Source organism: Chrysemys picta, chromosome 15 (genome assembly GCF_011386835.1).
Source record: "Chrysemys picta bellii isolate R12L10 chromosome 15, ASM1138683v2, whole genome shotgun sequence".
NCBI lineage: Eukaryota > Metazoa > Chordata > Testudines > Emydidae > Chrysemys > Chrysemys picta.
Window position 1 is genome coordinate 25,470,528 of NC_088805.1, and position 12,827 is coordinate 25,483,354.

Below are 12,827 nucleotides of genomic sequence, written 5' to 3' on the forward strand. Positions count from 1 at the left end.
GCAGCCCTAGGTTTATGCCAGCCAGCTTTTCAATCCAAAGGACAGAGAAGCTACATTACACGTACATATTTTGTCTCTAATGTTGACTGTCTTCCAAGGAAATTTCATGCACATATTGAATAGACAGCTTCATTATCATTTCATCATGAAGCGTTTCTTTGGAAACCTCTCTAACCACACTTCATTGTACCTCAATTATTTCTTCATGCACTAGTCTTTAAAGGAAAACATCAGTCATGATTCTAACGTGTCCAAGATCTGGTTTTGATCACTGGATGTAGAAGTACAATGACTGCACTAATGACATTACAGGCTGTGGAAGGTATGACCACTATATGTTGTGTTCAGCTGGGAAACACGGCCACGTAGTTTCATAGTAGGGAGTGCGGATTCCCGTGAGGGGAGCACTCTTAGGTTTTTTTAAGAAACAGAGCATTCTGTGATCCTTATTTCAGTTCATCTTTGCTTTAAACAGTTTGAGAACTTATGGAGCACACCTTAGTTGAAAGGATCTCAAAAGACATTTACAAATGTGAATAAATTGGCACCCTCTGTAAGGTGGGTGGGTCTCACTAACCTCATCTTGTGGATGGATAAACCGAGGCACAGAGCGATTAACGGATTTACCCAAATGCACATAATGTGTCAGCGGCAGGGCCAGGAATATACCCCCGCGGCGGGGGAGGGAGGAGCCTGGGGCCGGACTGGGAACGGAGCCGAGGCTGGGAGTGGAGCCGCGGCTGGGCTGCGGTGGGAACGGGCAGTTGGCTGGGGGTGGGGCCAGAGCAGAGTTGGGGGCAAAGCGGGGTTGGGTGGCACTCCCTCCCTGCCCCCGGTAAGGGCTGGCCTGGGCCCTGCTGCGCCCCCCTAGGAGGGCGCACCCCACAGTTTGGGGACCACTGATGTAATCAAAGCTGGCTCTTCTTTGCCATGCACCTGCGGCCATGAGGATCTCCACACAGCCCTTCGAATGCAGTGGCGCATGGCCTGCGTACAACGAAAAGGAGTTTAAGCGTCAGAACAGGGGCATCATTCTGCTGATCCTGCCAAACAGGTGCATGTAAATGGATGCAGGAGACTCTTTAACCTGAAAATGCCCATTGCGCAGCTCTGCTGTCATACTCCTGTGCCAGACGCGGTGGCAAACTTCCACTTTCCGCTGTTTCTAATCAGAGGTTGTAAATCTATCCTAGCCTAAAGTCTTAATGGCTATTGCAAGTCTGCGGTTAAAATGGTCCCTGATGGAGGCTGGAAGTAAGGGAGAGAAATACTTTTCTTGTGAGACAATGTCTGCTCTGGGTCAAAATCAGGAGAGACAACGGTAATCTAATGGTTTGGTCTGAAAGGCTGGGACGCTAGCTGCATGGGGGTAAATTGATTTCCCTTTCCATTTTGCTGCCGTTTGGTGTGTGTGACACTCTCCTCCGAGAGCCCTGAACCGTAAGCCACTGTTACTCCTTTGCTTCCGCTGGTGAGAGCTGGGCTGCCGCTTAACTGTGCGTTCGCTCCCCGTCTGTCTGCCTGGCCAACAGACACAAGACTCTGCCTGCCTTAACATTAACCAGCCTTAGGAAGGGGTGAACCCCAGTCCCTCCCACTGGATACTCTCAGAAAGCAGTACGTTTGCCTCCAAAGAGGCAGTGTACACACCAGCTTGTTCGGTTAGCTAGGGACTCGCTCTGTACCCCGTATAGCAGCATGGAGGTCTGCTTTAGAGTAAAACTAAGAATACGTTTATGAACAAAACAGAGATTGCATGATACCAAGCAGAGATAACCGAGACAGAAAAAGGTTACAGACAAAACAAAACCTCCTTTCTAGAGACCAAAAGCTTACTTTTAGGCAATGCTATAGCGTTGCCTAAAACAGTTTCTCCTGCCCTACAGGCCAAGAGGGTCCACCATGCCCAGGCTCAGAGAACACTGTTCTCTGTGTCCCCTACATGATTGATGCGGGAGGGATAGCTCAGTGGTTTGAGCATTGGCCTGCTAAGCCCAAGGTTGTGAGTTCAATCCTTGAGGGGGCCACTTAGGGATCTGGGGCAAAATCAGTACTCGGTCCTGCTAGTAAAGGCAGGGGGCTGGACTCAATGACCTTTCAGGATCCCTTCCAGTTCTAGGAGATAGGTATATCTCCATATATTATTTATATTTTATTAGAATGTCTCTTTGCTCCCCTTCAGGTTTTCCAGCTCCATGGTCTTTGTCTCAAGGGCCAGGAAGACCATCTGATGATGCAGATGCTGTCCCCCAGTGTGCTCACTAAACTGCTTCCTCCTCAGCTTGTTAGCTTGGTTACTTTGTTTGCGTGATACCTAAATGTTCTTCCATTGCCCTCTTCAGGCAAGTTAATACCTTTGTCTAGGGCAGTTGGTCGCCGCATTCCCTCCCAAACACAAAAGCGTAACAATGAATTTCCCAAGGTACATAGTACACAATGTATAGGGAAGTTCAGTAACCGTGCACAGGCAAACTTGAAATGCTTTTAAGGGCGTTGTGTTAAAACCCACCACGCTGCATCCTCCCAGTTGGTGCTGAGTTTTAAAGTTGGTTTAAACTTTTGATCTGACTGGCAAAAAGTCATCCCATTTCTTTAATACAGGCAGCTGTGATGGCATTGAGCAATCCACCTGTTGAACCAGCGTAGCTTTGAGTGAAACAGTTGATGTACTGAAAGCCACTAACTGGCACAAGGCCCCCTGAAGCCTGCAATGCCTTTGTCTGTATTAACTCTTCGGAGGCTGCAAACATCGATGACTGAGTTTGAATCAGTTGCTAGGAAAGGATCTTAAATTTCTATGGGGACTTTTATCCCAGCAAGCTTTCTGAACTCTTCTGGGGGTACATCCTGGCAAGCCCAGTGAAGTCCATGGGGGTTGCCCAGGTCTGAATGGGGCAAAGTGTGGCCACCCATATGCACCCATGCAAGGAATTCCTTCTGCCTTAGAAGTTGCTGCGTTTCAGTGGTGGGTGAAGGAACAGCGCAGCAGGAACACTGCAGATTAGAGTAGGACAGGGAGTGAAAACTAGCGTGGCATCCAGTCGGAACAGCAAGGGGAAGTGAGTCAGAACGGAAGTATAAATAAATGACTGCTGCCATTCAGGTGCTTTAAAATCCCCCCTTGGTCTGCAGGGGTTTTCCTGCCCTGCAGGGTGAGTGCCATTGAATAGCATTGAGTTCCTGGACAGTAAAATTGTCTCCCTTTGTGTGGGAGGGGTGAGAATTTAAGGCTCCAGATGTCTTCATAAGACAAGGATTGCAGGTCAACTTTTTCTTCTGTGGGCGCCCCAGGATGCCAGGAGGAGAAGGGAACTAGCCCCCCTTGCAGTGAGTTAGCGAGCAGCAGGTGTGCAAGGGAAGCTGTTCTTCACCAGCAACAGAGGGTCCTGTGACACCTTTAAGACTAACAGAAGTGAATTCATGAGGTTGATAGATTTCCATTCCATAGGGCTAAATGCAGTGCCTTGCACGGTGTCAAGTATCAGAGGGGTAGCTGTGTTAGTCTGAATCGGTAAAAAGCAACAGAGGGTCTTGTGGCACCGGTGCCACAGGACCCTCTGTTGCTTTTTACCGATTCAGACTAACACAGCTACCTCTCTGATACTTGTTCTTCACCAGTTAGAGCAGGACACTTGGCAGTCAAGGCTCCTGGCTTCTCTTCCTGATTCTGCATTTCCGTGGGACCTTGGCAACTTTCTGTGCGCTTGTTCTCTCCGTTCCCCCCAGGTTACTGTAGAATACCCACTTATTAAGGGGGTTGGGAGGACCTCTGAGGGCTGCAGATGATTATCGTTCATAGCAACGCTGACCTGTAAGAATGTCCCCCCCCCCCCCTCTCAATCTGGTCGTCGCTTGGCCATTGATTCTTGGCAACAGATTCTTTCTGCCACTCACACTTGCGGTGACAGCGGGAATGTCGGGCGCTTCTAGCCAGCGAGGCAGTTTGCTCAGTGCAGCATCCAGCACACTGGTGGTCACTGGCTGTTTTGAGGTCAGCCCCAACTGGCATGCATTTGTGAAGGATGCCTGGAAATGGGCAAACAAACGAGGCAGAGGCATTCCCGTGACCTCGTCGTATCTGCCTGCAGCAGATAGCAAAGCGGTTTATTGTCGGGGCCGATCTGCGGTCCCAAGGAGAAAAAGCAACTTCCTCTCTTCTCTCCCCTTCTCCCCACTGCTTTTATTCCTTTTTTTTTGGTGTACGCTAACTGCTGTGTCGGTTGAAACGGACCCTGGGTTGGGCATGCGGTGCCCTTGTCTCTAGCAGTGGCCAGGAGCGGTTTGAAAGGGGCTGAGCTGCAATGTACAGTAGTGTCAATGTTCTGTGCTGCTCCCTGTGTGTTGGTGACAGGGATCGACTCTCAAAACCCTAGGCACAAATGAATACCCCAGGTAGCTTAGGGTGAGGGGTTAGTATGTGCGGAGGTGGGCTGGAATAACACTTGGATTTCTCTTGCACGTAAATGAACTGCAGTTCTGCACGTAAAGGGTTCACCGTTGCAGCGGCAGCGTTTGCTGAATCCAGGCAGCGGTGGAAATTTATGCTTTGTATAATGAACAGTTAATACAGGAATAATGCTTAATGCCTCTTAAACGGCTGGTAATAGAGGGCAGCATTAAGACATTAGTTACTTTGAGTTGAAATCCTGACAAAGCAGGGCTTACAAACCTCTCCAAGCAAACCGCTTAAAGTGACTATAAAAATCAACAACTTGTCAATCTCTCTCTTTCGGGTGAGGGTGGGGGGGACTTTCTCACTCGTTGGGTTTTTTTCATTGTGGCTGAAAAAGGAAGTGGAACATCTGAGATTCCGTTCAAGAGGTGGGTGACTGGAATGCTTGTGAAAATACACCCAGTGCTGTGGTGGATTCCCTGGTATTTGATACAGGTCCCAGTGACTTAGATCAAAGGTGTGTGGTGTTCATGTAATGTTTACATAGCACCATCGTTTGTGAAGCGCTGTAAAAGAGAATGAAAGACATGGCCATCCTGCAGACACGAATCTAAGCTGTTGAGTTCTCTGGGATGCCTCCCTTCCGTAGGGGTGTGCCCATGGGAAAAGTGTTTGCAGCATCAGGGCTTAGATCTGATGGACACAAACAGGATGATGGCATCCAAAGAAGCATGTGGAAAGAAAAGTGAGTGTGAGCTATGGGTAACTAGGGATGTAAATATTGTTTAAAAAGTTAACCAGTTAAATGATTAAAGTTGTATCGTTTACCCAGTTAACCAATTAAAGGGAGGGGGGTGGGGCTGCGGCTGCTCCTGGGGTCAGCCGGTCTGGCTCAGGGCTGCTGTTCTGCCTGGCCGGCTGCTTGGGTCAGTCGGCCGGCGCGGCCTGGGACTGCGGCACGTGGTGGCTGGCTGGGGCTCCTTCGGCCCACCCAGGGCTGGGGGTTAACGGTTAGGCTGGGTTAACCGATTAGATTAATGCTTACCAGTTAACTGTTCAACCATTTACTATTTTACATTTTTATGGGTAACAACAAATAAAGGTGGAGCTTGAAACCCTAGTTTTTTTTAAATGGATGATCGGGATGGTGCTAGAGTGGAGGCAGTGAAAGAACTGAGTGAGTTTTAACGGGGGATTTGAAGGCTGAGAATGAGGATGGACTTGAGAGGTGGGAATGACGATGTCATCTTGTCCATCTCCCAACGGCTCATGAACAAAACATGTTCTCCAGCGTTTTCCCAGTCAAGTTTGAAATGACTCAAAGGGTTCCCGCCAGTTCCCCATAGACTTTTCTTGACAGTTCAGCCTCCATTTTCAGTTCCTTTCAGCCCATTTACACCTATTTTTACAGTGGCTGCCTCCTGCCGGGAATGAAGTAGTTAACCCTTCAGTCTCCACCAGTGGGAGCAGGTCACGTCTCACCCGTACTTGGATGTTTTGAGACGTAGGCCCTGATCCATGCAGGCAGAATGTGGTTATGGTCAATGGAACCCAAGCAAGCTGACTGCATGGGTCCGTTTGTACCTTGTTAATATTTTGTCAGGTGCTGCGTACCACGGTGATGTGCTCAGTGGAAATGCCTATGGATAAATCAATAAAAATAAACTCTTATTTGGGCTTTCGTATGGTTGGAATGTTCCTTCGTTAAAGGAACAAGGCAGTCCTGCTCTGATGTGAAGAAAAGTCCTTTTAAGAAAATATAAGGCAGTGAGGTTTTAGAAACCATTTGTGGCTTGACTTTGTTGTTTAGCTGGACTGTGGTTTGAGCAAGTTTTAATCTTCTGCTTTCCTGTTTCCTTGCAGTTGTAGGGTGACGTGGCCAACAGGCGCATAATGAAGAGGAGCTTTTGGATTTCCTAGTTCTTCGAGACAGAGATTCAAAGGAGACGAACCTCCCATCTGCTTCTTTGCCATGTCTGGATCTACTCAGCCCGTGACGCAGAACTGGCGAGCCACCGAGCCACGCTATCCCCCTCACGCCATGTCCTATCCTGTTCAGATCAGTCGGACACATGCGGTAAGGCAGACCTCTTACTTCCTTCAGGACAGGCGTAGGATTGCGTGGCCCTGTTGCCAGGGACAGTGATTTGGATTTAATGGCTTCTGCTGACATGGGATGTTGAAGAGAATTGAAGCCCACTTCCGTCTCTACTAATGGGATTTCTTCTTTCCTCTCCCATCTTTTCTCTCCTCCATCCGCAGGGTGGCTATAACTTCTCCCCCTCTCCAACCTACTTCGCCACCTGCCTCAGTGCTGCTCAGGGCTCCAGTTCATGGCTGTACTCTCAGAAGCTTGGTGGATCGCTTGTTGTCCCAGAGAGAACACAATGGGTTAAAGGAACACGAGCGGGCGTTGGGAGTGGAGGGGAAGTGCGGTTAACCGCATGTGTGGAGTTCAAGGACTCTGCCTCTGTCCCTTTCTGGCTTGGCTTTTACAGTGTGTGCTGAATCATGAGGTGGCTGGCATCCTTCCCCAAATGCCAACGTATCGCTTCCTAGCAAGCCTGACCCTCCGCGCTCACGTTTGTTTGAGAACTCTTGTGATTTCCCCCAGGGGAGGCAGGCAGCCATGCCAAGGGGGCTGCCATCTAATAAACCTACTGTTTGCTTTTCAGTCAGGTAGCCGAGACCCCCTCTCTTTGTAGGGCTTCTGGCTTGGGGAGGATGTTGCATATTGTGTTGGTGAAAAAGAGGGGAATCCGTGCCTTTTTTTTTTTTTTTAATAACAACCCCCCCCCCCAAAGCTCTTAGGTTTTTCTCTTCTCCTGTAGATGAAAGGTCTTGTCTTCTGTTAGACTGGGAAATAAACTGAGGCAAGGAATGTACTCAAGGATCAAAGTCTGGACTCCTGGCTCTGAGTCCCCCCCCGCTCTAGCCACTAGGCCACACTGCCCAGTCACTCCAAAACACTCACTTGCCCTCATGGGGCACACCGGAGGATTGGAAAGTCATCTGGGATAGCCATGTCTGACACAGAGGGAAGCAGGCTGGGTTTTTGGGCTCAGCCCAGAGCGGTGAGGGAGCGTGGGAGAATCTAGGCTATGTCCCGAAGAAGCTGTTTGCATGTGAATCAGTTGTCCTTTCTTAGTGGTGTTTGCTAGCAAAGCTGTTTTCCCTAATCCTATTATCCAGAAGCCATGCAAGACAGCGCTTCTATTTGATGACTCAGAGCTAGGAAGGGTTAACGCGTCCAAATCTCGCTGCTCTGTACTGTTACTCCTACCCTGGCTCGCTCCTCCCAGATCTTTGAATGTTTGAGATTTAAGATCGAAATGGAAGAGACTTTCCGTAGTGGAACAGCTTCCATTGGCACAAGCTGCTTGAACGAATCTTATTAGGTGTCGGAGCGTAGAACATACTTGTGAGGGTGCTCTTTGGAGCCAGCACCTTGGTGAGTCCTAGCAAGTTGACCAGTTACGAAGGCGTTTATAACGTGTTTTAGTGCTGGCGGGACGAGGTGACCTCGTTTCAGGGTTAGCTTTGTAACAGGGAATCCTATTGAACTGCAAAATCCCCGTTGTGATCGTGTGACAGGCCTGACTCGAAAGCCTCCAAATCCAGGAAATGTTGCTGCGAGGCTGAAATTCCATTCTTCCCCCACTCAGTAGCACAGCACCCATGGGAGTGTCTGGGAGGGGGTGGGTGTTGGGGAAGCCCTGCGGTAGAAAACCAAGTAAGGTGGGGGGAAGGGATGGGCTTTCGGCTCCGTTTCTTTGCTCGTATGGGTTGCTTGGGGCCTTTCTCCTGCCCTCGTTTACATTCCACAAGGAGGCTTTTCGTCTTAGGTAACCGAGACACACGTGTGAGTCTCGACACGGTTCTCCCTTCCGTGCACACCGTGAGGGGCTCGGCGCTCTCACCTCCCTGCTGGCCCCTGGAAAGTACACTGGGCCTTGACGAGCTGGTGCTCTTAGCCTTCCAACTCAGCTCCCACCCTCCTCAAATACTTGCGGGTATTCCTCCCCGGCTTGGGAGCACCCTAGTGCCAAGTCTCACTGTAGCTGGTGGAAAGCAGGAGAAGGGAAACCATCTTGGCTGGTGGGGGTCTCTTCCCCCCCCTGTAGTCTCACCACAGTCCTCAGCGGGAATTTTGGGTCCTGCTCGTGGGGCGGCTTCCTGCCAGTTTACCACTGATGCGGGATGGTCATCAGCCTGTCTGGCAGGCTCAGGCGCACTTCTGCCTGGGCTGCAGCTCCTCATCCTAACCTTTGCTGATCAACCGATTAGCCACGGATTGGGTAGGAGCTACTCTGTCTCTGGAGCCCTTATTGGCTGTGGCGGCATGCGGTTTATACGCCCCAGCACAGCGCCGTTTCACAAGGATGCTGTGTGCGTTGGAGTGAAGGGGCAAATTCTGTCCTGATCCGAAACTAGACGTGGGGGTGGAGGCTGAAGGGGGTGTGGGTGCAGAGAAGCATGCCAGGCTTGCAATCATTTCAGAGCCTTTAAAAAGAGTCCACTTTGAGGGTGACCCCCAGAAATGAGCGAATGCTCAGGGCTGTGGGTTCGACTTCTTATATCTTCCAAATCAGCTTTGCTTTCCCTCTTGTGGCACCATCTAATAAAGTGAAACCAACCAGTTGTGTTGGATGCAAGTTGAAACATGAGTGCTAGATTTTTTTTTTCCAGCCTGCCCTTCCTCGCTGGCTGGCGTGAATGCTGTTTTTATTTCGCTGAGTTAAGGTTGGAGCGGTTTGTTGGCGCAGCTTCTAAAGGCTATTTTTACAGCCGCATTAAATCTTCCAGAGTTATGTGATACTGCTGAGGTGTTTAGGAGCTGGAGAGGCCTTGTTTGAGGCTGCAGATGGGAACCCAAAAGGATCATCTCCTACTTAGTGAAAACAGAGCAGTCTTTCCCCCTCTTCCCACCCACGCAGCCTTCACCGCGGTCCCATCAAAGCTACCTTGTCTCCCTTAACAAGGTGAAGGGTGGGGCATTTCTCAGAAACCTCTCCCTGTGTGATCTCCTTGTGCTCTGCAAATGTACATCTCTTACTTGGCAGAGCTGGCACCTGACCATGGCGGTAGGGACAGAGCTCCTTTCTGGTGGGGTCTATTGGGGAGGGAAGATGCAGTTGATTGCTTTGAAGCTGCCTTGCAGTGTCGTACTAACCCCAGTGTGGAGCTTGCTTGCATGTCTCGGCCAGGTCACTTTTGTCATGGGCTGGCTGTGTAGTAGGAACTAGTTTGGAAGGAGATGGTGCTAATAAGCGTCCACTTTTAATGATATTTCGATTCAGGTTTGCTACATCCTATGACATATTTTGCAAGAACAGGGTCCTAGCCCTAGGTAAATTCATGACTACTTAGTCCACCTGCAGGATATTTTTGATTATGTTGGTAGGGACTGTTCATTTCTTACATTTGTACGGTGTTTAGCACTACGGTGCTCGGATGTCTAGGTGTAACCTGAATACAAGTCAATCCATAGGTTTGTCTGTCTGTCGGTGGTCCTGCAGTCACACACCTTGACCCCACATCTGCTGTTGAAAACAGCCTTGTAGAAACAGTGGGGGGTTCAGAAATTAGCCTTAAAATTGTTTGAAGCTCAGAGAAACTTCCACAGGAAGAGAGATTTGAAACATTGCGGCTGTTTTGTTTAAAAAGGAGGCAAATAAGCGGGGACATGATAAAAGCTTACCAAACAATGGGTGGTGTAGAGAAGGTAAATGTGGAACTTCTATTTGCCTTTCTCATGGTGCAAAAACAAGGGCACAAAACAGAAAGGCAGAGGACTTCCAATTAAAAAAAAGCTACATATTTTATGGATAACTTATGGAACTCATTGCCACAGGGTATCATTAAGACCATGAGTTGGGAATTTGAAAGAGGACTGGACATTTATATGTCTAATGAGAACATGCAGAGCTTTCTTAGTAAGAAAAAGGAACAGCCCCCTGCCTGCCAACCCCTCCACCCCCCCAAATTTGGAAGAGACATAAATCCTCATGCTTCAGAGTATAAACTAACTTCTAATACATGGGGTTAAGAAGAAATTCCCTGTATAGGTAGGTAGGTTATTCTATCCTAGCGCACTTGAGAGTTTCTTTCACCTTCCTGGGAAGTATCTGGTACTGGCCACTGTCAGAGAGACCGGATGCTCGGTGAACCCCACTGGTCTGTTACGTTATACCATCCCTGTATAGCTCACTTTTGCTTTATTTAAAATAAATTATATGCAATCTCTGTAGAAGTGTGGGTGCTCTTGATGGGAACAGCAAAAGCCATTCCTTTTTTAAGGCCAAATTTGGTAATGGTGATTATCTGAAAACAGCTGTGTGAACGGTTCCTCCCTTTGCTCCCAAGTGCACTAAATCATTGTGGACCAAGTGAAAGGGGACAGCAGAGCATTTTCCACATTAATGATTAGCTGGAGCAGCATAATATGTGGATGTCTTGTCAATTGCTGTCTTGCCCAGCTCCTGGACGGAGGGATTGCTTATTGAACATTCTGTGACCTTTAGCTAAAGGTGAAAATGCATATTACTTGTATGCTTAACCTTCTAATGTGTCATGAGCTCCTGCTCTCTCAAAGGAAACCTTAACATGAACGGTTTTCATTTTCCATCAACCCGCAGAGTTTTTCTGTAAACAGATCAATTAGAACATAAGAACGGCCCTGCTGAGTGAGAACAATGGTCCACCTAGTCTAGTATCCTGTTTTCTGACAGTGGCTGGTGCCAGATGCTTCAGAGGGAATGAACAGAAGAAGGCAATTTGAGTGGTCCATCCCCTGTCATCCAGACCCAGTTTCTGGCAAATTTCCTTTCATAGCCTTTCCTCCATCCTTCACTGTTAAGCCCCAAGTAATCTGTAGGCAATGGGGTGGGAAGGGTTCCCACCATTCATATATCAAATTTCCTGTGGTGTCCTCCTTAATCATCATAATTCACCAGCTCATGTCCTGCCGTTTCAATGCTGTAGAAATGACTATGACCTGGGCAGGAGTGGGGGAACCTGCATGGTAGGACTATCAGAGGGGAGGTTTAGGCATTCTGAGAGACACGGTCTGTTGTTGCAGGCATCGGCAGGAAATATCAAGCAGCCCCAGCATTGCACATTGGTTTACTTTATGGAGATTTTAACTTCGTGTGTGTGCGTGGGAATTTAGCCCTCGCAAGAGTTGCTAGCTGATGAGTCATGAAGAATGAAATCTCCTCTCCACAGAACAGGTGGCTCACTGAGCTTCCCACAAGCTGCCCTGCAAACGATCCTTCCTCTGGAGGGACCAGTTCTGTTGAGACTGCAATTTTATGAGGGAGACTTCAGCTGCTCTTATTTGTAACCACTGAGCTTAAATTTTCAAACAAGCACCTGCGTGCTTTTTTTCCTGCTGCCCCTCACGCTTGGGAGGTGCCCCAATAACATCCACAAAGCTACTTTGTTGTCCTCCTTTGGATTTCCTCCTTAAAACTCTCCTTTGCCACGTGATGCCTACAAAACTTGGCAATGGTTAGGCTCCTGGTGTGTGGAGAACACAGCCTATCATGCTGACCGATAGCGTCTTGTTTCCTTGTGCTCCCCCATCTGTCTGTCTCCGTCTGTTCTACACTTCGATTGTAAGCTCTTTTTGTTCTGTGTTTGTACAGTGCTTAGCACAGTGGGTTCCTGATCCATCGCTGGGGTCCCTAGGCACCACCGCAAAACAATAAGAAATAATGCTGATATGGGCTTGATTTTTTGCACCTAGCAAAGTCAGTGGCAAAACTCCCGTTGACTTTAGTAAGGGCAGGATCTGGTCCATGACCCTCTGCTCAGCGGCTGAGCACATCACGTGTCTACCCCTTGCTGAAGTTCACCCTTTGTGAGGCTAGCGTTCTAGAACCACTGTGCTGTATCTCTAGGGAACTAGCCCATTAGCTTCTTAATCAACAACTCCCTCGCTACAAGTGCCTGTTCCTGAGGGTCTGAGACCATCCTATTTTGGGGAAGTTTCGTGGCCTATGTTATATAGGAGATCCAACTAGATGATCACAATGGTCCCTCCAGGCCTTGGCATCTATGAATCTATCCCAGAGATGTCCTTTAGACACGGCGCTCATTCAGCGCTGACCTGCCAGTTTAGCAGACTGTTGGAAGTTACCTTCACACCCAATCAAGCAAAATCAAGGGGATTGGTAAGTATATGCCAGCATGTTGATATAAATAGTTGGAGAGGATCAGAGAAGTTAAATGGGGAATTAATCCTTGCAGTCCCCACCTAACTGCTTCCCTGCTGAAAAGGAATGTAATGTAACAAATCAAAAAGTCTACAGGTTGGTCTATGCCAGTGGTCCCCACCCACGGAGAACCGTGGCGGCAGATGAGCATCCATTGAAATGCCGCCGAGAAGTGGCAATGTCAATAGGCTTCGCTGCTGAAATGCCACCGAGAA

General features: G+C 48.7%; 1 protein-coding gene across 30 annotated transcripts in view; it reads left to right on the forward strand.

Annotated features, from left to right (window-relative positions):
• NCOR2 (nuclear receptor corepressor 2) overlaps positions 1-12,827 on the forward strand; it is a 395,046-nt gene that overhangs the window by 109,565 nt on the left and 272,654 nt on the right. For all 30 annotated transcript variants that reach the window (XM_065568677.1, XM_065568676.1, XM_065568680.1 and 27 more), the window contains exon 2: positions 6,257-6,470. In XM_065568677.1, the coding sequence (XP_065424749.1) occupies positions 6,366-6,470 (105 nt within the window). In that variant the 5' untranslated portion in view covers positions 6,257-6,365. The remainder of the gene's footprint in view (positions 1-6,256; positions 6,471-12,827) is intronic.